Below are 27629 nucleotides of genomic sequence, written 5' to 3'. Positions count from 1 at the left end.
AGTGAGATGCCGGCTCAGAAAAAAAAAAAAAAAAAAAAAAAATCTAGAGAGATGTTTCCTCGTAAAACCACCCCATTCTAAAAAACAGGTGGGTTACATCCGCTTCCCTGTAAAGGGAACTCTTTATAGTATTAGCACCTGTGTTCATAGATTAAAAAATGCTGGACACCTAAAATGTTAGTTTAAATTTATTAATAGCATCTACATAAAATCTTAGCTATTTCACACACTACCCAGTATCATATTTGAAATAATTTGAGCAAATAGTAAAAAGACATATCCCAAAGACAACAACACTGGCAGACTAAAGAAAAGCAGAAACCATGAACTAAGAAGGTAAAATGCTTTTGAACCTCTAAGCAACTCCTGCTATTACAGAAACATCCGTTTTCGTCCATTGGGTTTTATCAGTATTTATCATTGGCTTTCTGTTTTGCCTAAATTAGCAAATAATAGCGAGTCTGTTTATGCCTCAGTTAACCTGTAGACTTAACCTCACTAAAAATAACAACACATTAGGGAAAACTATCAGCAAAAACAATAACCACACCTCCACCCCAACACAAAGGCACACATAAAGAGGGACTGGACACAAATCCATACCACAGACTTGATTTGGTTTACAAACTTGATTTTGTAACCCAAATCCTTTTTGTTTTTGAGACAGAGTCTCACTCTGTCACCCGGGCTGGAGTGCCCTGGTGCAATCTCAGCTCACTGCAACCTCTGCCTTCTGGGTTCGAGCAATTCTCCTGCCTCAGCCTCCCAAGTGGCTGGGAGTACAGGCGCATTCCACCACGGCCGGCTAACTTTTGTATTTTTAGTAAAGATGAGGTTTCACCATGTTGGGCAGGCTGGTCTTGAACTCCTGACCACAGGTGATCCACTCACCTTGGCCTCCCAAAGTGCTGGGATTACAGGCATGAGCCACCGAGCCCGGCTGCAACCCAGATCTTGATTTTTGACCTTGATTTGACCCACAGATTTGGGAATGAGAAGTGATTACAGAATTGGAGCCTTGGAGGGAGAGAGGGTTTCTATGTGAGCAGGGGCATGGAGAAACAGCAGTCAAAATCCTGACTTTGACCAAGATTTTTTCCAAATCTTGATTTTTGACCTTGATTTGTAAACCAAATCAGTTTTGTTTTGTTTTGTTTCCTGCTTTTTTGTTGTTTGAGACAGAGTCTTGCTCTGTCGCTCAGGCTGGAGTGCAGTGACGTAATCTCGGCTCACTGCAACCTCTACCTCCTGGGTTCAAGCGATTCTCCTGCTTCAGCCTTCCAAGTAGCTGGGACAACAGGTGCCCGCCACCACACCCAGCTAATTTTTGTATTTTAGGAGAGACAGAGTTTCACCATGTTGGCCGGGCTGGTCTCGAACTGCTGACCTCAACCAATCCACCTGCCTCAGCCTCCCAAAGTGCTAGGATTATAGGCGTGAGACACCATGCCCGGCCAAATCAGTTTCATATAGCACATTGCGAAAGCTGGTCACTGGATCACCTGAGTTTGAATTATTTTGAATATTGATGACCCAACGTGCAGATCCAGGAGACAGAGCCAGGACCCAAGATTTTCAATCCTTCAAAGGAGCCCAGGATTGTCAAGAATTTGGGCAAGTTTCCTCTGGTTAAAAAACAAAACGCATGTTTCAGCATTCAAAGTGAAGCAGAGGAAAAGCACTTATTATTCAATTACTTTAGGCAATTGAGTCAAGCCAGAGATAGACACGATCCAAAAACTCTTGGGAAAGATGTTCCATCTTCTATATGGAATGCTGGACCTATCCCAAAGTTCTCCAGGGATACCCTGAAGAGTTGTAGCACATTCAAGAAAGTACACACATTTCTTCAATAAACAGACACAGAGATAGCTGTCCACCTGGAGCAGATTCTGGTCAGCCCATGAGCAGCTCTTACTCACACACATACTGAGCCAATCAGAAGTGATAAAATCCTTCCAATACTTCTAATCACTCAGGAATGGAATTGGTCAATGGGGAACTTTTCCTGCCCTCATCTGCCTGCCCCAGGGCTCATGATTCATCTTCTCCATGAGTTTCTACATGCAACTATGAGCTAAAATAAAAACAAACTGGCCCAGGCGCAGTGCCTTACACCTGTGAGCACTTTGGGATGCCGAGGCAGGCAGATGACTTGAGGTCAAGAGTTCGAGACCAGCCTGGCCAGCATGGAGAAACTTCATCTCTACTGAAAATACAAAAATTAGTTGGGTGTGGTGGCGCACACCTGTAGTCCCAGCTACTTGGGAGGCTGAGGCAGGAGAATTGCTTGAACCCAGGAGGTGGAGGTTGCAGTGAGTGGAGATTGTACCACTGCACTCCAGCCTGGGCGACAGAGTGAGACTCTGTCTCAAAAACAAAAACAAAAACAAACAAACAAAAAACCCATATACACAGATTAAAAAGGAGAAGTCCTCATCACTCATAGTAAGTCAATAGATTACTGTCCCCATTAGAAGCTCTGCATCTCAGGACCAAACAACCACAAGCCATATATGGAGAGAGCATTTACTAGTTCACACATTGTGATTTAGGAAGCAACCACTTCTCTGATTCTAAAATAATTCACTCTAGGGAGAGTGGCTGCCCTGAAACATTGCCTTCCCAGCATATTTAGTTCAAGAAGTCACTCAGGGATGAGGAAAATGAAGGATATGTGCATGACTGCAGGATTAAGTGGCAGAAACAGCATTTTATTTTTGTTTTTAAAATGCAATCTTGGCTCACTGTAACCTCCACCTCTTGGGTTCACCATGTTGGCCAGGCTGGTCTCGAACTCCTGACCTCAAATGATTCACCCATCTCTGCCTCCCAAAGTGCTGGGATTATAGGCATGAGCCACTGCACTCAGCCACTAGCTTCTAATAATAATAATTCTACTCTCTACTTCTATGAGCTTAACTTTTTTGTAGCTCCCACTTATGAGTGAAAACATGGGTATTTATCTTTCCATGCCTGACTTTCTTCACTGAAGATAACGTCTTCCAAGGTCATCTGCGTTGTTGCAAATGGCAGATTTCATTTTTTATGGCCGAATAGTATTCCATGATGGACAGATATCACATTTTCTTTATCTAGTCATGTGTTAATGAACACCTTAGCTATTATGAAGAGTGTTGCAATAAACTTGGGGGTGCAGATATCTCTTGCATAGACAGGCTTTCTTTTAAAAATGTATACAGTAGTAAGATTATGGAATCATATGGCAGTTCTAGTTTGAGTTTTTTGAGAAAGTGCCCTACAGTTTTCCATCCTGGCTGTATTCATTTACATTCCCACCAACAGTATATGAGTTTCTGTTTATCCCAATCCTCGCCAGCGTTTTTCACTTTTTGTCTCTTTGATAACAGCGAAAACTAGGGTGAGTTGGCCATGAGTCTGTCTTTTCTGGGGGAAATTTGTATTCAGATCCTTTGATTTTTTTTTTTTTTTTTTTTTTTTTTTTTTTTTTTTGAGACAGAGTCTCACTCTGTCGCCCACGCCTGGCACCATCTCAGCTCACTGCAACCTCCGCCTCCCAGGTTCAAGTGATTCTCCTGCCTCAGCCTCTCAAGTAGCTGCGATGACAGGTGCCCACCACACCCAGCTAAGGGTTTTGCCATGTTGGCCAGGCTGGTCTGGAACTCCTGACCTCAGGTGATCCACCTGCCTCAGCCTCCCAAAGTGCTGGGATTACAGGCGTGAGCCACCGCACGCGGCCCTTTTGGTAATTTTTAAACTGGATTACTGTTTTTTACTCTTGAGTTGTTTGAGATCCTTGTAATTTTAGAGATTCATCCCCTGTCAGATGAGTAATTATTGTCCCCAAATATTTGTAAATATTTTCTTCTATTCTACAGCTTATCTCTCCACTCGGTTGATTGTTTCCTTTGCTGTGCAGAAGCTTTTCTGGTTTAATATAGACCCATTTATCTATTTTTGGCTGTGGTACCTGTACTTTCGAGTTGTTGCCCACAAAATCGTGGCCTAGACCAAGGTCCTGAAGCATTTCCTCTTCTTTTAGCTTTAGTCATCTCATCGTTTGGGGTCTTCTATTTCAGTCTTTAATTCATGTGGAGTTTGTTTTTGTATATGGTGAGGGATGGGGGCTAGTTGTATTCTTCTGAGTACAGTATCCGTTTTTCCTAGCACCATTTATTCAATAGAGGGTTCTTTCCCCTGTGTACTTCCTGCTGCTTTTGTCAAAAGTCAGTTGGGTGTAAATCCATGTTTCTTTTTCCTGGGATGTCTATTCTGTTCTGTGTCTTCCTACATTAAAAATCACATTATAGGCCAGGCACAGTGGCTCATGCCTGTAATCCCAGCACTTTGGGAAGCCAACGTGAGTGGATCACCTGAGGCCAGGAGTTTGAGACCAGCCTGGCCAACATGGTGAAAACCCATCTCTATTAAAAAATACAAAAAATTAGCCAGACGTGGTGGCGAGCGCCCGTAATCCCAGCTACTCAGGAGGCTGAGGCAGGAGAATCACTTGAACCCGGGAGGCAGAGGTTTCAGTGAGCCGAGATCACACCACTGCACCCCAGCCTGGGTGACAGAGTGAGACACTGTCTCAAAAAAAAAAAAATCAAATTATATTTGTGAGAAAGGAATCGTGGTGTATTGGCTCTGACACCTGCCTTGTACCTTTCCATCTGGATGTTCTTTTTGCTCTTAGCTTCACTGTGGGCGTCTGATAAATTGTACAGACAAAATTAAGTTTACAAACTGTCTGGAACTTTGGTGTTTCTTCCCCTGAGGAATTCCCTTGAGGAATACTAACTCTTCATGTGCAGAGAAGTGGAAGTATAGAAATTCAGTTATCCCTCTTCTCTCAGCCGATGAACACCTAGAGGCTGGAAACGCAGGTTCAATTGAAAGTTAGAAGCTGCTGCCCTGGAAATGTACACACTGTCGCTGAGCGGGGACCTTGTCATGCAGCACATTGACAGTTCACTGTGTGGGCACGTGCACACACACCCGCACACACAGGGGTGCGCGCACACACACACACACACACAATTGATTTCCTCTCTAAAGTGGCAAGAAGAAGCTGCCTGGCTGCAAGCCCTGCTGGCATGGGTCATGCTATGTACAAAACTGTTCCCTTGCTCCCCACTTTTGCTCGAAAACCTTTCACAAACTGCAGATTCAAGGGAAACCCACGCCAGCCTCCCCGCTATCTGTTGGGAGACCTGAGGTGGGCTCTTCTCTTTGCTCAGCAGGAAGAGGGTCTCCTCCCTCCCACCTGTGTCATCTGGGGGAAGAGCTGTCTCTGGAATGGAAACACCAGGTAGAAGGGTGCAGAGGAGAGATTGCATCGCCACTTTAGTGCTTGACGAATTCCTTTTTCCCCGACCCACACAGCCCTCTGATATCATGGTACATTTTCCTGGCATCCTTACTCAGCTGCAAATCCATCCTAGACCATAGCAGGGGAGGCTATTTTTACCTGGGTCAGGTCATATCTTCTCCTTTGTTCCTGTTTCTGAAGGTCAGGAATGCCTTACCCTCGGGAGCCAGGATCTCAGACAAAGGCTCTCCAACCCTGAAGCTCTTTCTGTTTCCCAGAACCGTGGGGCATCGGTGCTGGGGTCACTGCATGCAGGTATATAATTTTCCCTCAGCAGTGCATCACTGCAGGCAAGCGAGGACTTCTACCAGGCATGGTGGAACAGCTCCTGTTCACTGGTGTTAGGGGCCACAGGTAGCGGAGACAAAAATCAGGGCATGAAACGCCTGAATTGTGTATTTGCTGGGAAACTGGATGGTACCTGTTCTTCCATGTCATGGATTCCTGGTGCAAGCCCTATGCCCCCATCCAACACCCCCAGCTCCCTCCCTCCCTTAAAGAGAGTATTCAGGATGCGCAGCTAGGAAGGAACTACCTCCTTTTCCAAGAATTTGGGCTCCTTTGGCCTTCTGTGCTGTGCCCTGACCTGTTCGTGTCTCCACCAGACATCAGCCCTAAACACAGCTCACACTTCAGGAAAAATGTGTGGGCACCCACGTGCTACAATGCCTGTCTCTCCATTCCCCAGGGCTAAGCCCCAAAGAGTAAGAGACAAACGTGGGGTGGAGGGCTTTCTGTGATGCAAGGGCAGAAACCTGGATTCTTACACTAAGGCGTCTGTGTGCATTGCCCCTTTATCACGGGACTGTGAGTCTCACACCAAGGCGTCTGCCTCACCCCTTCATCACAGAACCCAGTCTCCCCCTTCCCCTTATGTAAGCTGTGACTCTGGGCAAGGGTGTGTGCTTTTTTCCTGCCTGGGCCCATCCTGCTTGGTGTCAGCAATGAGTTAGTTGCAACTTGAAACCCCCTTCCCTGTACAAGAGATGAGAGAGAGACAGAGAGACAGAGAGACAGAGAGAGACAGAGAGAGAGAGAGGAGAGAAGAGGGAGAGAAGGGGCAGCTTCTCTCCATGAGCACCTTCATTCTTTGATGAGAATATCGCAGCTCACCCATACCGGGGTGCAGGGTGAGAGGGAAAGAGGAAAGAAAGGGGACTGCCAAAGAAGGGGTGAGATGCAAGACCTGGACGAGAGAGACATCCACCGCTACGCTGGAGAGAGGGGGCCGGGAAAAGCAGAGAGGTGGGAGGGGTGATGGAAAGGCACGCAGTGGGGGACGCCTGCTCTCCCCCCACCCTCCCCATCTGCAAAGGGAGGCCCCCAGCCCAGTGCCGCAGCCCCTCCCGCGCGCTCGCCCCCGCGCCTCCCTCCCGCGCCCCCGCGCCCCCCGCCGCCAGTGGACGGCTGCGCGCTGCTGCCCGCGGGGCTGGCGTTTCCACCTGTCACCGCGCCGCCTCCGCCCCAAGTTTTCGGGGGACTTGCCCGGCGCGCCGCCTTCCTCCAGCTCTCCCCCATGGCCGCCGCCCCCTCCTCCCGGCCGCCCCCCGGGCCCCCCGTGCCCCCCGCCCAGCCCAGCGGCCGCCGGGCCCGGTGAGCGCCAGCAGCTGGGGGGACCCGGGCGGTGGGAGCCCCGCGCGCAGCCGCCTGCACCCGAGCGCGCCGGCCTCCGAGCAGCCACCACTGCCACCACCGCCGCCGCCGAGCAGCCACCCAGGCAGCGTCCGTCCCGGGCACGGAGCATTGCGGATGCGGCGCGGGGCCGGCGCGGGGCTCCGGGCGCGCTCGGGGGTCGTGAGCGCCGCGCCCCGCGCCCCCGCGCGCCCCCCGCCCTCCCGCGCGCCCCGCTGGGGCCATGCAGTCTCTCATCTCGCCGGTGACCAAGGCGATCCTGGTGGCCCTCTTCATCTTTGCCATCCTCCTCATCCTCTACGTGATCCTCTGGTACATCTGCCGCGATGTGGACTGTGACCACGGCATCTGAGCGCCGCGGACCACCAGGGTCGCCACGCGGGGGGCGCCCCCAGCGCCAGGGCCATGGGGACTGAGCCGTCCCGCGGTGCCCCCCCAGCTCGGCGCCCGCGCCCCCTACTCCGGGCCCCACCGCCCGCCCTGCACCTCCACCGCCTCCTGGCCTTGACCTTCAGGGACGCATCGGAGAGAGCGGGTGAGTGCGCTCGTGCGGACGCTTTGGGGGGCCACGATTGGGGAGCCCCAACTTCGGGGAGGGCGCGGAATCCGGACGCGGGACTGAACCCGAGGATTCACGGAGCCCAGGGCTCCCGCATGGGGCACGGGAAGCGGCAGATTCGCGTGCAGAGAGGTGGGCGCAGGCCCCCCCATGTCCCCTCCAGGTCCGTCCCACCCACCCCCTGGGCACCTTGGGTCCGAGGAGCATAGGCGCTCCCGCCTGTGGCCGCCACCGGTGCAGCAGAACGTGGGCTCTCAGGTGGGTCCGCTGCGCTATGGCACACCAGGCGCTATTGGGTCCCCAGCCCTCTTCTCCGGCGGTGGGGACCCCGCACTCAAGTCCCCTATAACCTCCATGGACAAACACGGTGAGCGCGAGGCTAGGAACCGAGTGAGCGTTATCCACCGCCAAGGGACACCTCTAGGGAGCAATGGAAAACAAAATTTCAACCAGGTCGGAAGGCGGTTTGCCTTTCTCACACTGCCAAGCGCCCCCAGGGAAGCCGAAGCCTTGGGGGTGGGGGGAGTAGGTGTCCTCCAAAGTCCTCTGGCCCCTGCTCCAGAGGGGAGAGGGACAGATGTGACAAGGATGAGGCTTTGCCCTACACCAAGTGTGCCGGGCAAGTTTGGGAAGGTGAAGCAATCTGTGACTTAAATAAATATCTTCTTAGCCAGAAAAATGCCTCCCTTTGAATATTTCTCTGGGAAAAAAAAAAAAAAAAACTGTGAGGAAAAACACCCAGTTTAAATAGACTGCCAATTTATGCGTGGGCATGGCTTCCTTTGGTAATCAGGGCAGACAGAAGCTGTTTGGGGGCTCACTTCGGATCAGACGGAGCTCAGCTTGGTGTTATTTATGTTCGTTCATTCCTCTCTGATTAACAGTTTCCAGCCACTTAAGGGTTAAGGAAACTAAAAATCCTGGGACTTTTTTTTTTTGGTCCCAGGATAATCTATAGACTGCTTGTCCCGGGAATCTTTGGAAATCCAATGGGACTGCAAATGTCTGATTTGGGCTGCTTAGGGTGTGAGTGTGAGTGTGACTGTGTGTCTGTTTTCCATAGTTAAAATTGTAGGTGACACAGTGAGGGGTACTGCAGCACCTAACTCATGTCCGCAGATGCCAGTGTCTGCAAAGGGTTGGCGGGGGGGTGTTAGGGGGAAGAGACACCACTTTCAGGATAACAGATATGATTTGAGAAAACGCAAACATTTGCAAAGTCCCCCCACATTCTCCATTAAAATACATCCTCATGGGACAATGTGGCTGGGTACGTGTATTACATCTCCCAAGATGCCAAGTTTGTCTCTGGAATTTGTTGCCTCTCCTCAGCCTGGCCCCCCAACTCCCAGGTCGCATACCCAAATGTACGATTTTTACAGCTCAGTCCGAAAAGACTCTCTGACACCAGAACGGACCAATATTTTTGAAGTACTGCCTGTGCTCCAGGTATTAAATTAACTGAAAAGAAACAGGGTAGAAGCTTGATTATGAAAATCCAAAATGGGACGCTTTGCAAATTATTCCCGGCACAGAGAAAAAGGCCACTGGAGCTTCACGCAAGCACACCCCACCCAGGGGATCCAAAATGATGCCAAGCACAAACCCGACGGGCTAGTCGAATAGAACAAGGAAGATTTCATCCGAGAAGCCTGTTTCTCAGGTGAGGGTTTGGGAAGAACAGGGTTGTGGAGTCAGTCACTAGCGGGGCTTGTCTGGGAATGATATGAAAATACAGTTGCAGCTGAAACTGTATGTAAGCCACTCACCAAGCTCACCCGAAACATGATAGCTGAAGTCCTGTTCACATCTGATGATTCCTCAGAGCTTGGACATTCTCAGCCTCTCTTGGATTATTTTTCTTATATAAAATTTCCGTATTCCAATCGAGCACCGTTTATTCAATTTCCCAGAGAGTGCCTTCTCATAAATTAGAAACTAGCCATCTACATATTGATTCTATGAACGATTACATTAAAATTCCTACTTTATAGTCACTACCATGTCTGCTGAAAGGCTCATCACCAAATGAGAACAAAACGCAGGGATTTAGAATTCAAATGGTAGGGCGCTCACGAAGTCACAAAGTGAACAGCTAATTAACGCTCTTGGAAAAGAACGCTCATCTCCATCACAGATAGTCTCCTTCCCCCAGATAGACAAGGCTAGAACCAGAAAGAAACCTTTAGACAAACGGAAATCGCAGTAACTCATGTCTGTGTAGCCTCCTGTGTGATCTACAAAAGACCTTCCCATGTGGTGTTCCTCCAAATCTACGCCACTGTCCTGGGAAGATGCCAGGTTGGTGCTAACATCCCTGTTTCAGGTACACAAACCAAGGCAGGTAGAAGTGCTTCTTGCCCAAGGTCACGCAGTGAGTCAGTGCAGAGTTGTCACTGGAAGTGACACAGACTCCCACTTGGAGCTTTTGGCTAGAGATTGGGGGGCATTTCTTTCTACAAGTGTGACTCTTCTCTGTGGTCTGTTTTATGTCCATCAGTGCACACTGACATCCATCAGTTCTCCAAGGGAGTCCTTAGATCATGGTGAACATTTGGATATTTCTTTTCTTTCTTTTTTTCTTTTCTTTTTTTTTTTTTCTGAGATGGAGTCTTGCTCCGTCGCACAGGCTGGAGTGCAGTGGCGCAGTCTCACTGCAACCTCTGCCTCCCAGGTTCAAGCGATTCTCCTGCCTCAGCCTCCTGAGTAGCTGGGATTACTGGCATGTGCCACCATGCCTGGCTAATTTTTGTATTTTTAGTAGAGATGGGGTTTCACCCATGTTGGCCAGGCTGGCCTCAAACTCCTAACCTCGTGATCCTCCCACCTCAGCCTCCCAAAGTGCTGGGATGACAGGTGTGAGCCACAGCTCCTGGCCCGTTTGGGTCACACACCTAAAGAAGATATGAGTATTAAAACAGCAGCATGATCACTCAGGATGCTTTCCTGGAACCTAGAAAGATAAGCCCTGACTGGAAAAAAGGACAATCTCAGTGAAGCTGGGAAGAGCATGATGAGACAGAAACCTCTGCGCTATTATCTTTTCTATGGACAACCCACACACGCAAGGGTGGTTACACTTACTGTCAAAAGACCTACGGTTTCCTATAAATAACAATTACACCTAATAATTGCTGAGTGTTTTACTAAACACCAGATCTAGAGTGAAAATAATATTATATACATTGTATTTTACCCTCCTGACAGCAACATTAATATAATTAGTATCCCAATTACACAGAATAGAAAAATAAGGCTGGAAAAAAAACAGGTTATGTAACTTCCCCAAGAATAAAAGAAAAAACTCAATCATCAGTAACCAAGCTTTTACCAACGGACCTGTGGCACACATGTGTGTTTATGGGGTGTGTGTGTGTGTGTGTGTAAAATCTCACATCCATTGCAGTGATATTACACAAAAGTTTTAAATTATATTTCTACTTGCAACTCTCCTTTAGGGTTTAAAATTAATCATTCTCTTTAAAGTTTTTAAAAAATTGATTATAGAATAACTGCTAATTATCTATTTCTAGACACTGCTCACACAGGGTTCCATTTTTAAAACTTTTTATGTATCTTTTTTTTTTTTAAGACAGAATCTTGCTCTGTCACCCAGGCTGGAGTGCAATGGTGCAATCTTGGCTCTCTGCAACCTCCACCTGCTGGGCTCAAGCAATTCTCGTGCCTCAGCCTCCCAGGTAGCTTGGACTACAGGCCTGAGCCACCATGCCCAGCTAATTTTTGGACTTTTTAGTAGAGATGGCATTTCATCATGTTGGCCAGGCTGGTTTCGAACTCCTGACCTTAAGTGATCCACCCACCTTGGCCTCCCAAAGTGCTGGGATTACAGGCTTTTGATGTATTTTTTTATGAATATTGACAATCAGTCATAGAAAACTTTAAAAAGTCAATTCAAGAGTTTTTCCATCTTTTAGAAGTTCTCAGTTATGTCCCTAGTATAAGGAAAGCTCTCTTATCTTGTAAGAGGATCTATATATGTGTGTGTGTGTGTGTGTGTATACTTTTTTTTTTTTTTTTGGAGAAGGAGTCTCTCTCTGTCGCCCAGGCTGGAGTAGAGTGGCACAATCTTGGCTCACTGCAACCTCTGCCTCTTGGGCTCAAGCAATTCTTCTGCTTCAGCCTCCCGAGCAGCTGGGATTACAGGCTTGTGTCTGGCTAATTTTTGTATTTTTAGTAGAGACGAGGTTTCGCCACGTTGGCCAGGCTGGTCTCCAACTTCTGACCTAAAGTGATCCACCCGCCTCAGCCTCCCAAGGTGCTGGGATTACAGGTGTGAGCCACCATGCCCAGCCAATATATTTTATGTGTTCCAAACTGTAAATATTTTTATGAGTCTTAAAAAAAAAATGAACCTTAAAGCGAAGCTGCTGAAAAAGTGGCCCTAAATGCATTTTTCTTGGGATCCCATATAGTGTGAAGACCCTCCTAAAATCTCCCTTATATGGTTTTGGCAGCTTCCAAATTTAAGGGGAAGGTCCCCCAAGGGGCAGAGGGGGCCTCCTGGAAACCTCGGCTTCTGTGCAAGAAGAGTTGAGGGAAGAGGGTAAATTCTATCTGTAATGAAGCTTGAGATGTAGCAAGACAAAACATCTAGACACCATAATGAGGGACAGTTGGTGGCAATGATGAGAGGGGATGTGGTCAACTAGATGAGAGAGAATTTTCTCAAGCTGATCATTAAGGACAGGCTGGGCACAGCGGCTCACGACTGTAATCCCAGCACTTTGGGAGGCCTAGGTGGAAGGATGGATTGAGCCCAGGAGTTCGATACCAGCCTGGGCAACATAGTGAGACTCTATAAGAAAAAAAAAAAAAAAGCAGGGAGAGGGAGCGGACCCAGAGGCTCATGCCTATAATCCCAGCACTTTGGGAGGCCGAGGCGGGCAGATCACCTGAGGTTAGGAGTTCCAGACCAGCTTGGCCAACATGGTGAAACCCCGTCTCTACTGAAATACAAAAATCAGCCAGGCATGGTGGCGCACATCTGTAATCCCAGCTATTCGGGAAGCTGAGGCAGAAAAATCGCTTGAACCCTAGAGGTGGGGGTTGCAGTGAGCCGACATCGTGCCACTGCACTCCAGCCTGGGTGACGGAGTGAGACTCCATCTCAAAAAAAAAAAAAAAAAAGAAAAAGAAAAAAAAAGAACAGGCTGCCTCAGAAGTGGTCAGAGGTGTTTGTTTCCTTGTTGTGTGTACTTCCCCAAAGGAAGTGTAGCGGGCAGGAGAGACGAATACGCAAGTGTTTGGGTCATAGGACTTCACACTCGATAAGAATATTTACATACCTTCCAAATTTATATCACTGAAAAAAAAATAAGATTCTTTAGCAGAAGTAAACATTTTGGAATTCAAGATAAGTGACATAGGGGAAAAAGAATTGGGTTGAAAATCTCACTCTAGGCTGGGCATGATGGCTCATGCCTGTAATCCCAGCACTTTGGGAGGCTCGAGGCGGGTGCATCACCTGAGGTCAGGAGTTCAAGACCAGCCTGGCCACCATGGTGAAACCCCGTCTCTACCAAAAATACAAAATTTTCCGGACATGGTGACACATGCCTGTAGTCCCAGCTACTTGTGAGGCTGAGGCAGGAGAATTACTTGAACTTGAGAGGCAGAGGTTGCAGTGAGCCGAGATCGCGCCATTGCACTCCAGCCTGGGTGACAGAGTAAGACTCTGTCTCAAACAAAAAAAGAAAAAACAAAAAAAGAAAAAAAAAAAACCAGGTTCTTTAGCAGAAGTAAACATTTTGGAATTCAAGATAAGTGACCTGCAGGAAAAAGAATTGAGTTGAAAATCTCACTGTTGTTTTCAAAGCTGTTCTCAGTTAATGAAGATGGAGCCTGAGGATGTGGCTGAGGTTATTGAGATGTTCCTTAACCATCCTTCTCCTCCTTCACCCTAAAATTAAGATCCTTTTATATCTCCCCTTCTCAGGCTCTGTTCCACAGATGTTCATACTGGAACTTGCCTGCATTGCAGATGTCTGTTAAAAAAAAAAAAGCGGGGGGAGTGGAGAGGCAGGCTGAAAGATAATAGAGGATTCCAAGGTGCCGACAGAGAAGGAAAGACCAGCCTGGGTCTTACATATTAGCTCTGTGATACTCCGAGCTCCACAGTGTCAAGCTAAATCCCATTTAGAAAGTGAAGTGGGAAATAGATGTGGATTTGGAGCTAGGAGGGGCAGTGCCGCGGCCTGACTCAGAGAGCTGGGTCCTTTCAGGATGTAAGAGACACGAAACGGAGGGCTCCTAAGAGGAAGAGGAGGCTGCGTTCACTTTCACGCACTTCCCAAGGCAGCGTGTCAGGCCGGGAAGCTGTACAGTGGGAAGAAGAATCTGTAACAGCGCCTCAAAGCAGGAAAACAATACCGTACCATAAGCCAAACCCCTGCTGTGCTTTCTGAGTAATGCCATTTCTAAAAAGATCATGTTTCCATGAGTTATTTTTTCCCCTCTGCCGATTTGGTCTAGCAACATGTAAAGTGTAAATTCAAGGGAAACATGAGTGAAATAGAAGCGGTGACTTTGGAGGTACCTGCAGTCGATGCAGCGCTGTGATGGGGCGTGCTGACCTAGAGGGGGATATTCCCCCATCAGAGAAAGGTCCCAGGGCTCTGCTGCCGTCTCACAGACCTGAGCGCTTCCTTTCCGAAACTATCCCCAGAGGCAGGATCTTTCAAGAAATGTCGTCCTTGGTCCTTGTCTTGCATCCTTAGCTAGGGAGCCTTCCAGGCAGGGGCTAGGATTTTTGGAAATACCTAAGCCTCCTTCAGTGCCAAGTCTGGGGGATAACTTTAGAAGCCAATTTAATCAATACGGCTTTTAGCTCAAAATAGCGCCAGCGTAAGGTAAGGTCTAGACAGGCGCTTGGAGGCAATTCTGAAACAGTTCCAAAAATAGTTTGAAGCAAACTGGGCCCTTTGAATGAGTAGCCGGCCTTCTGGAGGAAAGGGATCAAACTCACTTGTGTGCAAAACCTCAGGTGCAATTTGTGTTGTAAACTCTCCTCAGTCGCCTCCTAACTAGGATTTTTGGGGTGTGGGAGCAAGATGTTTGCATTTATTAAACACCTACTGTGGCTTTATGACAATTTTATGCCTTTATTACGAAACCTTGGGGTAGGCTGTTATGTTTTCCTCTGGGGAAGGTGAAAACTGTCTGCAATTATGCGCTCAAAAAGCTGTCCACGGCTGGGCGCGGTGTCTCATGCCTGCAATCCCAGCACTTCGGGAGGCCCAGGCTGGAGGATCACTTGAGGTCAGGAGTTCGAGACCAGCCTGGCCAACATGGCAAAACCCCGTCTCTACGAAGAATACAAAAATTAGCCAGGTGTGGTAGTGCACACCTGTAATCCAAGCTACTTGGGAGGCTGAGGCGGGAGAATCGCAGAGGCAGAGGTTGCAATGAGCCAAGACTGTGCCACTGCACTCCAGCCTGGGCGACAGGGTGGGACCCTGTCTCAAAATAAATAAATAGTAAATAAATAACTGTCCACTAGGGATCTCAAGGCCAGGTTGCCAGCGGTCAGCGGTGGCTATTTTTCATGTCATCGTACTATCTCTTACCACCTGACCAGACTCATCCTTCCATTCCATCCGCCTACACCTGTCTCTGAGTCATCAGATGACTAAGCATACCTATGGGTTGGTACTGTTGGCGTGAATGCAGTGATTCAGGTCGTAAGTGAGCCCACCACACAGAAGGCTCACGAAAACATCCTCGGGGAAAATGGACAGACATCATTAGTGAAAGAGAAAAGCAAAGTATCCCCAAAGCCTACCCATTAATGGTGGTCTGAACACAAGGCATTGCTGCGTTACTCTTCATTGCTCCCTAATTCCCATGTGTGTGAAGTGTGAGTGTAATTACGATGAAAGCTAAATGAATTAAATATGATTTTTTTTTTTTTTGGAGACAGAGTCTCGCTCTGTTGCCCAGCTGGATGTGGCATGATCTCGGCTCACTGTAACCTCCACCTCCCGGGTTCAAGCGATGCTCCTGCCTCAGCCTCCTGAGTAGCTGGGACTATAGGCACCCACGACCACGCCCAGATAATTTTTGTATTTTTAGTAGAGATGGGGTTTCACTATTTTGGCCAGGCTGGTCTCGAAATCCTGACCTCAGGTGATCCACCTGCCTTGGCCTCCCAAAGTGCTGGGATTACAGGCATGAGCCACCGCTCCCGGACAATTTTCTTTAGTTTCTCATCTTTTAGCATGACACCAATGGACAAGTCTAATAGGAATTACATAACATGGAAATTGGATCTTTCCTACCGTCAGCAAAAATGTCAAGACCACAAAAGACAAAACAAACAAACAAAAAACTATCTAAGTGAATAAAATAGTAGAGGCGAACAGAAATATGAGAACAATGGCATCTAAAAAAGATGCTTAAGAAAAAAACTTTGGGGAGGCCGAGGCAGGCAGGATCACTTGAGGTTCAGGAGTTCGAGGCCAGCCTGGCCAACATGGTGAAAACCTGTCTCTACTATAAAAACAAAACAACGACAACAACAACAACAATTACCTGGATGTGGTGGCAGGAAACTGTAATCCCAGCTACTCAGGAGACTGAGGCAGGAGAATCACTTGAACCCGAGAGGTGGAGGTTGCAGTAAGCTGAGATCTGGTTCAAGCGATTCTCCTGCCTCAGCCTCTTGAGTAGCTGGGACTACAGGTGATTCTCTCACCTCGGCCTCCTGAGGAGCTGGGACTACAGGCATGTAACACCACACCAGGCTAATTTTTGTATTTTTTTGTAGACATGGGGTTTTGCCATGTTGCCCAGGCTGTTCTCAAACTTCTGGGCTCAACTGATCCTCCTGCTTCAGCCTCCCAAAGTGCTGAGATTACAGGTGTGAGCCACCCTAACCACTGCAAACATCATTTTTTTCTTTTTCTTTTTTTATTTTTAACTTTTGTTTTTGTTTTTGTTTTTGAGACAGGGTCTCACTCTGTTGCCCAGGCTGGAGTGCAATGGCACGATCTTGGCTCACTGCAACCTCTGCCTCCCGGGTTCAAGTGATTTTTCTGCCTCAGCCTCCCGAGTAGCTAGGATTACAGGCGTGTGCCACTGCACCTCTACTATTTTTAGTAGAGACAGGGTTTTACCATGTTGGCCAGACTGGTCTCGAACTCTTGACCTTAGGTGACCCACCCACCTTGGCCTTCCGAAGTGATGGGATTACAGGCCTGAGCCATCCTGCCCAGTGCAAACATCATTTCAATATCCCCTTGCATCCTGCAAGGGTTCTCCATTTGGGGACAGATGGTGGGGCAGTAAACCTTCAGAAGTGCAGAGAGACAACAGGTGCTTTCCTCAGGGGCAGGGGAGATGAATTCAACCAAGAACACGACTCTTGAGGAGGAAGACAACTGCAATGTTGGAACCACCAACCACACGTGGCTATTGAGTATGGTTTCATTCAAGGCTTGAATATTTATTTTTATTGAGCTATAATTGATTTAAACGTAAACAGCCACATGTGGCTGGTGGCTATTCTATTGGATTGCACAAGTAGAATTGTAATATATGTGCTGTTTGATTCATTCATTGTATTAGTTTGCTAAGGCTGTAATAACAAAGGACCACAAACTTGGAAGCTTAAACAAGGGACATTGATTCTCCCGGAGCGCTGGAGGCTGGAAGTCTGAGATCCAGGTGTGGGCAGGGCTGGCTCCTCCTGAGGCCTCTCTCCTGGGCTTCTCGACGCCGTCTTCTCCCTGTGTCCTCACAGGGTCAACCCTCTGTGTGTGTCTGTGTCCTTGTCTCCTCTTTTTATAAGGGCACCAGTCCTATTGGATCAGGCCCTACCCTAATGACATAATTTTCGCATAATTACCTCTTTGAAGGCCTTATCTCCAAACACCGTCACAAATGAGGGCTAAGGTTTCAACATAGGCATTTCGAAGAGACACAATTTAGCCTGAAACACTCATTTAACAAACCTTTCCTGGCTCTTATGTACCAGCAGTTATAATACTGGACAAACCTGGTTCCTGCTCTCTGAGTGTAAATTCCCAGCTGGGGAGATGGCAAGGTTATTTGATAATTGTGGTACATTTTGATCCAGGGTATAAGAGAAGTCCGGGCCACATGCCATAAAACACCTGGCAGACAGATCTCAGAGTCTCTGTGCTACAGGAACATGGAGGAAGAACCTAGGTGGGCTTGGGAGGAGGTGTTTAAGGCGTTGTGATGCTTGGTGTAGCCCTGAAGGTCAACATACTGTTATCCAGATAACACTAAGGCAAAGATTCATTTCAGGTAGAGGAAGCCACAGCACGTGAGATCATGCATGCACACATACATACGTGCGCACGTGCGCGCGCACACACACACACACACACACTTCCATGCCCAAAGGCAACAAATTCTGCAGCCCAATTTGTATTCCAGAGCCTGCTGTTGACCAGGTTGAGGTATGTCCTGAGACCAAATCATGCCTCAGTGCCTTTTTTTTTTTTTTTTTTTTTTGTGATGGAGTCTCGCTCTATTGCCAGGCTGGAGTGCAGTGGCGCGATCTGGGCTCACTGCAACCTCCGCCACCTGGGTTCAAGTGATTCTCCTGCCTTAGCCTCCCGAGTAGCTGGGACTACAGGTTCACACCGCCACACACGGCTAATTTTTGTATTTTTAGTAGAGATGAGGTTTCACCATGTTGGCCAGGATGGTCTTGATCTTTTGACCTCATGATCCACCCACCTCAGCCTCCCAAAGTGTTGGGATTACAGGCGTGAGCCAGCACATCTGGCCGGCTTAGTGTCCTTTTAAACGGGCTTCCCTCCCTCCCTCTGCAAATGCTGTATGCCTTTGAATCCCAACCTCAGTCTCTGTGTCTGGGGAACCCACCTTATGACAACACCTTATCCACACCTAAGCTTTGGCAGGTAAGTAACATGATCATCACTCGACAGTCATGCTGCCTTAGGCCCAAGTCACCTGGCCAAGGTCCACCACTCATATTGAGCACCATGATTCTCCATGTTGGACCTCTGCCTCAAGGATTCATGAAGAAACAGAGAAACTAAGTGGCTGATAAAGGTTTTTGCGTACTAAAATTGCACATCTGGAAACTGACTCTGAAAGCGGTGCCATACCCGGAACATAATTAGTGCAGGTCAAAAGCAAACCCATCATCCTGCGTGTTGTTCCCTCTGGCCCTTCTTCCTGCTCCCTGGAGCCATGTTGGCATTAAACAAGACAGCATGAGTGGATATGTTTACACCTCTTGCAGTAGTTTCGGGTTTTCCTGGGGCCTCCTGGAATCTCTGTGTCTGAAAGCAAGCCAGGGATGCTTTTGTGAAGGTGGCAACCCCAACTCTAAGGCCAGCCGAAAGAGCGTTGTCTGTGCCTCTCAAATTACCCCAGCTTCTTGGCCATCTGACTCAGCCCTGTTGGGCGTCAGTCTCATGGGAAGACACAGTAATGGGTGGAGACCTACCCATTCTTTTTGTTTGTTCTTTGTTTTGAGATGGAATCTAGTTCTGTTGCCCCGGCTGGAGTGCAGTGGCGTGATCTCAGCTCACTGCAACCTCTTCCTCCTGGGTTCAAGCAATTCTCCTGCCTCAGCCTCCTGAGTAGCTGGGACTACAGGTGCACGCCACCATGCCCAGCTAATTTTTGTATTTTTAGTAGAGACGGGGTTTCACCATGTTGACCAGGCTAGTCTTGAACTCCTGACCTCAAGTGATCCATCCGCCTCGGCCTCCCAAAGTGCTGGGATTACAGACGTGAGCCGCCGTGGCCAGCCCCTACCCATTCTTAAAGATAAGATTTATAGAGTTACAGGTGGGGAAAAGACAGACAGGAATTAGATTCCTTGCAAAAGCTGAATTGGATGCGGCTGGTTCCTGGGGCTAGCAAGTGTGATCATCATGATAATTTGTGGGGATCAACCCATTATCTTACCAACAGCAGCAATTCAGGAGGTGGTAGATGGCGTTCCCAGCTGAACATTTGAGAAACTCAAGTGAAGGAAAGCCCTTTTCAGCAGGCTTTGAATTCTTTGAGAAGGTATCAAGGAATTCCCTATACCCCCCAGCTTCGTCCCAAGCGCTCAGAATAAATATCTAGTCACTTGCTCAGAATAAATTTCTAGTCACTTCCAGGTTGCTCCAGCTGATTTGCCTGGCACAAGGACGGGTCCCTGGGGCACTGAATCTTCCTCGATTGATGACCTGGATGTTTGGGTCATCCTAATTGGGAAGAGTCTTCATGCCACTCTGAAAGGTGGAGGGACTGGGGTTCAAAGGGGTGAGAGATGGAGTAGCAGCCTACCTAGCCCGGTGTCCCTGGAGATCATGGGGCATTTGGGGTCCTCGGGAACACAGCTATGTGGCTATAGCCCCACCTAGTACTCCACTGAGGTACCCGGAGCCCTGTTTCTGTATTTTCCCTGGATGCCCCAGGTTTTCAGGGTCTAGAACAACTCTACCCATCAGAAATAAAATATGGGGGCCGGGTGTGGTGGCTCATGCCTATAATCCCAGCACTTTGGGAGGCCAAGGCGGGCGGATCACGAGGTCAGGAGATCGAGACTATCCTGGCTAACATGGTGAAACCCCGTCTCTACTAAAAATACAAAAAATTAGCCGGGCGAGGTGGCAGGCGCCTGTAGTCCCAGCTATGCGGGAAGCTGAGGCAGGAGAATGGCATGAACCCCGGGGGGCGGAGCCTGCAGTGAGCCAAGATCGCGCCACTGCACTCCAGCCTGGGAGACAGCGAGACTCCGTCTCAAAAAAAAAAAAAAAGAAAGAAAGAAAGAAAATATGGGCTGGGCACGGTGTCTCATGCCTGTCATCCCAGCACTTTGGGAGGCCAAAGTGGGTGGATCACTTGAGGTCAGGAGTTCGAGACCAGCCTGGCCAACATGGTGAAACCCCCCTACTCTACTTAAAATACAAAAATTAGCCGGGCGTGTTGGTGGGCGCCTGTAATCCCAGCTACTCAGAAGGCTGAGGCAGGAGAATTGCTTGAACCCAGGAGTCAGAGGTTACAGTGAGCCAAGATGGCACCATTGCACTCCAGCCTGGGCGACAGAGTGAGACTCGGTCTGGAAAAAAAAAAAAAAAAGCAATACAATATGATCCACATAATCAATTGAAAACTCTTTGTTAAACACATTAACAAAGGAATAAAATGAAAATGGTGGAATCAATTTTAATAATATGTTTAATCACTATATTGAAACAGTCTCCTTTTAATGGGTATATATATTTATATTTACATAAATATATACATTTATATTTTATGTATGTTTTTAAATGTATTAAATTTGTACAAATTTTATTAAAATATATGCAAATATGGTATTTAATAATAAATATGGTATTTAATGACACTATTTAAATAGTGTCATTTTAACATGTACGTATATTTCTATATTTACATAAATATGTACATTTATAGTTTATGTATATTTAAAATTAATTAAATATATACAAATTTTATTAAAATATATTTTCATATATTTATTTAATCACTATATCAAAGTCTCATTTCAACATGTATATATTTATATTTACATAACCAAATTTATAGCTTATGTATATTTTTCAGTTTATTAAATTTGTACAAATATCACAATATATTTATATATGATATTTATTTTGTCACTATATAAAATAGTCTCATTTCAAAATGTATATTTATATAAATATATGAATTTATATTTTATTTATTTTTTTAAAAGTAAAATATGTACGCATTTTATTAAGATATATTTCTGGCCAGGCACGGTGACTTAGGCCTGTAATCCCAGCACTTTGGGAGGCCAAGGCGGGCAGATCACCTGAGGTCGGGAGTTCGAGGCCAGCCTGACCAACATGGAGAAACCCCAGCTCTACTAAAAATACAAACAATTAGCCGAGCGTGGTGGCGCATGCTTGTAATCCCAGCTACTTGGGAGGCAGAGGCAGGAGAATCACTTGAACCCAGGAGGCAGAGGTTGCAGTGAGCCGTGATCACGCCACTGCACTCCAGCCTGGGCAACAAGAGTGAAACTCAGTGTCCAAAAAAAAAAAAAGATGTATTTCTATATAAACATATATTTATAAATGTCATAAATGAATATATATATTTTAAAGTATATAAAATAATTGTATACATATACACATAATTTATTTCAAATTTATATTTTAAAAATATATGTGTGAATATATTTAGAATTGTATATATAGGTATAATTATTTAGAATTGTATATATAGTTATTTAGAATATATTTAGAATTTTATATATATAGTTATTTAGAATAGATTTAGAATTGTATATATAGTTATTTAGAATAGAGTTGTATATATATTTAGAATTATTTAGAATAGATTTAGAGTTGTATATATAGTTATTTAGAATTATTTAGAATAGTATATGTAGTTATTTAGAATAGATTTAGAAGAGTATATATAGCTATTTAGAATATATTAGAATTGTATATATAGTTATAAGTGAGATAGCACACATTCTTTTTTCACACCAAGTCTTCAAATCCAGTGTCTTTGTACACTTACAGCACATCTCCATTCAAATGAACTGACATCCTTTGGGTGTTTGTCCCTTCCAAATCTCCTGTTAAAATAGCATCCCCGGTGTTGGAGGTGAGGCCTGGTGGGAGGTGTTTTGGTCACAGGAACAGATTCCTCATGAATGACTTGGTGCCATCCTCATGGTAATGTGTGAGTTCTCACAGTATTAGTTCATACAAGAGCTGATTGTTAAAAAGAGCCTGGCTCCTCCTCCTGTCTCTCTTGCTCCCTCTTTCATCATGTGACACTCTGGTTCCCCTTGCCTTCCTCCACGAGTAAAAGCTTTCTGAGGCCTCACCAGAAGCTGAGCAGATGCCAACACCATGCTTGCTTCTTTTTTTTTTTTTTTTTTGAGACAGAGTCTTGCTCTGTCGCCCAGGCTGGAGTGCAGTGGTGCGATCTCGGCTCACTGCAAGCTCTGCCTCCCGGGTTCACACCATTCTCCTGCCTCAGCCTCCCAAGTAACTGGGACTACAGGCACCCACCACCATGCCTGGCTAATTTTTTTTTTCTTCTTCTTTTTTTTTTTTTTTTTTTTGTATCTTTAGTAGAGACGGGGTTTCACCATGTTAGCCAGGATGGTCTCGATCTCCTGACCTCGTGATCTGCCGGCCTTGGCCTCCCAAAGTGCTGGGATTACAGGCTTGAGACACCGCGCCCGGCCTATGCTTGCTTCTTATACAGTTTGCAGAACGGTAAGCCTAATACACCCCTTTTCTTTAATAAGTCACCCAGCCTCAGGTATTCCTTTATAGCAATACAAAATGGACTAAGACACAGACCACATCCAAATGCCATTTGTGGCTAGTGCCCCCGGTCTGGATAGCACAAGTCTCATTTTGTCTTCCAGCTAACCCTATGCTGTTCTTATGGAATTTCTCTCCCCTGGCCCTGAAGAAAGCATCTCTTCCCTCCCTGGCTCTTCTCTCATCTTCACTCTCAACCATCTGGTAGTTTTCTACATGTGATATTTATCCAGAACTATCCCTGATGGAGGGGCCTCCCCGCACACAGGCCAAGCAAATTCACACAGGACTAAGTCTGTTTCTTTGTTGGGTCATTGTCTTTCTGGGTAGCCTGAGAGTCAGTGGGGATTCAGAATTTCTGTCCAGCTCCAGACAGGTCTTCTCAGGCTCCAGCATCCCAGATGCTTGTGTCTTGACTTCCATTTGGCTCTACCATTGCAGAATAAAAGTAATCTATAAATGGAAAAATGCGGCCAGGCGCAGTGGCTAGGCCTGTCATCCCAGCACTTTGGGAGGCCGAGGCAGGCGGATCACGAGGTCAGGAGATCGAGACCAGCCTGGCTAACATGGTGAAACCCCATCTCTACTAAAAATACAAAAAATTAGCCAGGCATGGTGGCGGGCACCTGTAGTCCCAGCTACTCGGGAGGCTGAGGCAGGAGAATTGCTTGAACCCAGGAGGCAGAGCTTGCAGTGAGCTGAGATTGAGCTACTGCACTCCAGCCTGGGCGACAGAGCGAGACTCCATCTCAAAAAAAAAGGAAAAATGCTAGTTATGCAGGTACTTGTTAGGGTCTCCTGCCCACCCCCCACCCCACACCCTTTGTAATCTAAACTCTTCTGTTTACTGGACTTCACTACCTTCCTCCTGATGTCCTCTTTCTGTCCCAGGATCTCATCCAGAACCCACATTACATTGAGTCATGTCTCCTCTTGGCTGTGACAGTTTCTCAGACTTGCCTTGTTTTTCATGACCTCGAAGCAAGGTCTTCTACATGACTCTTGTATGGGTTTATTTATTAAAAAGATATTTATTTGGCTCACGGTTCTGCAGACTGTTCAAGAGTCAAATACAAGACCTTACTTCAAGGTCATCCAAAGCAAGGCCTGCAGACCATACAAGGGCCCCTTGCCACAAATGGCACTTGGATGTGGCTTGTGTATTAGTCCATTTTGTATTGCTATAGAGGAGTAACTGAGCTGAGTGATTTATAAAGAAAAGAGGTTTATTTGGCTCATGGTGCTGCAGACTATACGAGAAACATTGTCTTGAGGACAACGGGTCAGGTATTTTGTCAAGCTGTCCCTCTGTCGGGATTTGTCTGCAGCTTTTCTCGCGGTGAGACTAGGGTGGTTGGCTTTGGGGAGGATGACGGCAGAGATGAACAGTCATTCTCATTACATCATATCAAGGTACATACTGTCAGCATGACCTACCGTTGTTGATGTTGGCCTTGATCACGTCTGAGGTGGTGTTTGTCAGATTTCTCCACTGAAAAGTTATTGATCTCCCTGACCATGCTCTTTGAAAGGAAGTCTCTACATGCAACCCACACTTAAAGGAGTGGGGAGTTATGTTTCATCTTCTTGAGAATAAAATATCTACATCAATTATTTGGATGGGACTCTTCTGCATAGGAGATTTGTATCTCCTCCTTCATTTATGTTTTTATTCGGTAATTGATTGCTTTGGGTTATCATCTAATATTATTTTATTTTATTGCCAAAATTGGTTCAGCTTTGAGCACCAGGAGCTCTTTCAGGTTGGCTTTTGCTTATCTTTCACACACCCCCATTTTTGTGTGTATTTGAGCATATTCTTATTTTCTTGTACTACAAGATGGTCCAGGCATATCTGTATCACCCAAGCTCCATTCTTAGAATTAACCATTATTCCAGAGAGCCCTGGTTCTTTTTTTGAACATGATACTAGGAACCAAAGTGCTGGGTGAAATGACTTCTGAGTAGCATTAAAGAGATGTACTGGCTGGGCGCCGTGGCTCATGCCTGTCAGCACAGCACTTTAGGAGGCTGAGGTGGAAGGATTACTTGAGTCCAAGAGTTCAAGACCAGCCTGGGAAACTTAATGAGACAAAAAAAATTAAAAATTATCTGCTTGGTGGCACACACTTGTAGCATTAACTACTCAGGAGACTGAGGTAGAAGAATTGCTTAAGCCCAGGCGTTTAAGATGACAGTCAGCTATGGTTGCGCCACTGTGCTCCAGCCTAAGCAACAGAGCCAGGCCCCATCTCTTAAAAAATTTAAAAAGTGCAAGGGTTTGAGGTTACAGTCAGCTGTGATTGCACCTCTGCACTCCAGCTTGGGTAACAGAGCCAGACCCTGTCTCTAAAGAGAGCAGGAGGCCGAGGTGGGGGGTAACCTTTCATCAGATCACCATTGATTTTTTTTTTCTTACTCTTTTTTTTCCTTCTCTTTGCATCTGCTTAGGGCCCCTAAAGCGATGGAGTGGCTGTGGAGTCTTCAGTTTGCCTGCATGCCAGGTGCCAGCCAGGGAGTTGTAAGAGCATCCCCCTCATAAGCTACCAGCAGGCCAGGACTCCAGCGTGGAGGGATGAATCTCGGAAGGTCACTGCTTGGCCCTTCTCTGAAGTCCGTCCACCAGCATGTCAGCCCAGCTGCACTGCAGGGGTGAAGGGTGAGATGACTGTCACTAAGGATAAAGGCCATCTTCCCAGCCCGTCACTCATTCTGCCAAGCCATCACTGGGCAACCAGGACTCACGGGCAGTGTCACCTCCGGGGCCATGCTGGCATCTGTAACCTCCATCCATCCTTGTGGTCTCATTCAGCCATCTCTGCCCCCTTGCCTGGCCCATTCTGTTGTGAAGTTTTCGTCCGCCTTGCTCTTGTGCAGAGTCGGAATTCACAGGGGTTCCAATGCCCAAGGGAAGCCCAGTGGAACTGCTTACTCTTATTACTGGCTAGAGACGTCCAGAGGACAAATCAGCTTCAGATTATACTGTCGTTAGAGTAGGTGCAACTGGGGGGCTTGCCCTACTTAACTCTGCAATGCAATCCATGCTGCCAGCTTCATACAGACTCCATCCAGTGCAAATGGCTTCTTTCTGTGTGCAGAGCAAATGCTCCAGGGAAGAGACACAGAGGATTCCCCGTCATCATTGTTGCCAACTGACCCCAAATATTCCTATCCTGTCTGTTGTAAAAAGGAAAATTCATGTCTTGGAAGAACAGCATCGCCCTACAGATACAGACGAGACACTTTGCACATGAAACAAGAGTCCCAGAAATTTCTAGAAGCAAAACTCGCATTCGTGACCGCCGGACTCTACGGGATGTGTAAGGCATATTCTCAATCTCATCACTTGTGAGTTGCATTGCCTAGTCCAGCAGCCGCGAAGGACTCTGCTGTTTTTCCTCTGCTTCATTTAACACTAGAGTGAAGAGATGAAGATCGAGGCGGGCCCTGCACCAGGGGACATGTGTATCTCTCTGAATGTCCTTGACAGACAGCAGCAGCCCAGCGACGCCCAGCCCCCATCCTGTCTGTATGCACCCTGGTGAGCATTTTCTACAGTCTCCTAAACGCTACCATTATTCTGTTTTGCAGGTGTGATGTGTGGCACCTCAGTGTCGTCATAGCTTCTGCCTGCTCCGTGTGGAGAGAGGGCATAAAGACAGAGCTGAGATATTATGGCTATTCCAGAAAATAAAATATTTTTTGAAACCACATGGCTCAGGTGCAGCTCTTTGTGTCATTGTGAAAACAGAAGCCTAGTCTGTATACCGTTAGCTTGGTAGCACTTGGATAACAGACAGAGTATTCACTGGCCCTGCAGAGGAGCATGGGTGGAAATGAATTTATCAGCTGATGTTGGCACAGTTTGCTGTTGGTGCATTATTATTATTATTTTTATTTTTATTTTTTAGACGGAGTCTCACTCTGTCGTCCAAGCTGGAGTACAGTGAGTGGCACAATCTCGGCTCACCACAACCTCCACCTCCTGGGTTCAAGCAATTCTCCTGCCTCAGCCTCCCAAGTAGCTGGGATTACAGGTGCCCACCACCACGCCTGGCTAATTTTTTGTATTTTTAGTAGAGACAGGGTTTCATCATGTTGGTCAGGCTGGTCTCGAACTCCTGACCTCAGGTGATCTGCCCGCCTCGGCCTCCCAAAGTGCTGGGATGACAGGAGTGAACCACTGCACCCGGCCTCTCGGTGCATTCTACAGAATGAGATGCCTCTCACATGGTCTCCATAGCTGTGGGAAGGGGTGCTTTCTATTAAAACAACAACAAAAAGCGGCTGGCAAAGCTCTCATGATGATTTTAACAATCGAGCTATTCTATGTCATTTTCCTAAAGGAGGTCTGGTTTCTCTGTGTCTCGGAAAAACTCAGGAACGCTCCTCACCCTCTGCACAGGGGAACACAGCACTCCACCCTCGCTGGTCTCAGCTTTCACTGGGCAGGCGCTCAACGTGCCAGTCAGACCACTAGGCAGAAAAACCTGCTGTAAGATTCACACAAGTACCTCGACCTACCCCAGAACAGGGTCAAAAGCTAAGAGACAAAGTTTGAAAAGGCATATTTCGTAAGTACAATTTTAATTGTATTTATGATTTAAAAAGAGCATGTTTTTCTTTTTCTTTTTTTTTTTTTGAGTCAGAGTCTCGCTCTGTCACCCAGGCTGGAGTTCAGTGGTGCGATCTCGGCTCACTGCAACCTCCACCTCCTTGGGTTCAGGCGGTTCTCTTGCGTCAGCCTCCTGAGTAGCTGGGATTACAGGCGTACACCACCATATCCGTCTAA

The 27629-nt window shown here is 46.9% G+C and overlaps 1 protein-coding gene across 1 annotated transcript; it reads left to right on the top strand.

Moving 5' to 3' along the window:
* Nucleotides 1-4806: 4806 nt before the first annotated feature.
* Nucleotides 4807-26548, top strand: LOC115833332 (translation initiation factor IF-2-like). Its single transcript, XM_030807470.1, has 2 exons — nt 4807-7520; nt 25289-26548. Exon 1 carries the CDS (start codon nt 6611-6613, stop codon nt 7322-7324), a length of 714 nt encoding a protein of 237 aa, XP_030663330.1. The 5' UTR covers nt 4807-6610; the 3' UTR covers nt 7325-7520; nt 25289-26548.
* The last annotated feature ends 1081 nt before the right edge of the window (nt 26549-27629 follow it).

Source organism: Nomascus leucogenys, chromosome X (genome assembly GCF_006542625.1).
Source record: "Nomascus leucogenys isolate Asia chromosome X, Asia_NLE_v1, whole genome shotgun sequence".
NCBI lineage: Eukaryota > Metazoa > Chordata > Mammalia > Primates > Hylobatidae > Nomascus > Nomascus leucogenys.
The sequence above is the reverse complement of the archived record's forward strand: the minus strand, read 5'-3'. Positions and strand labels throughout refer to the sequence as shown.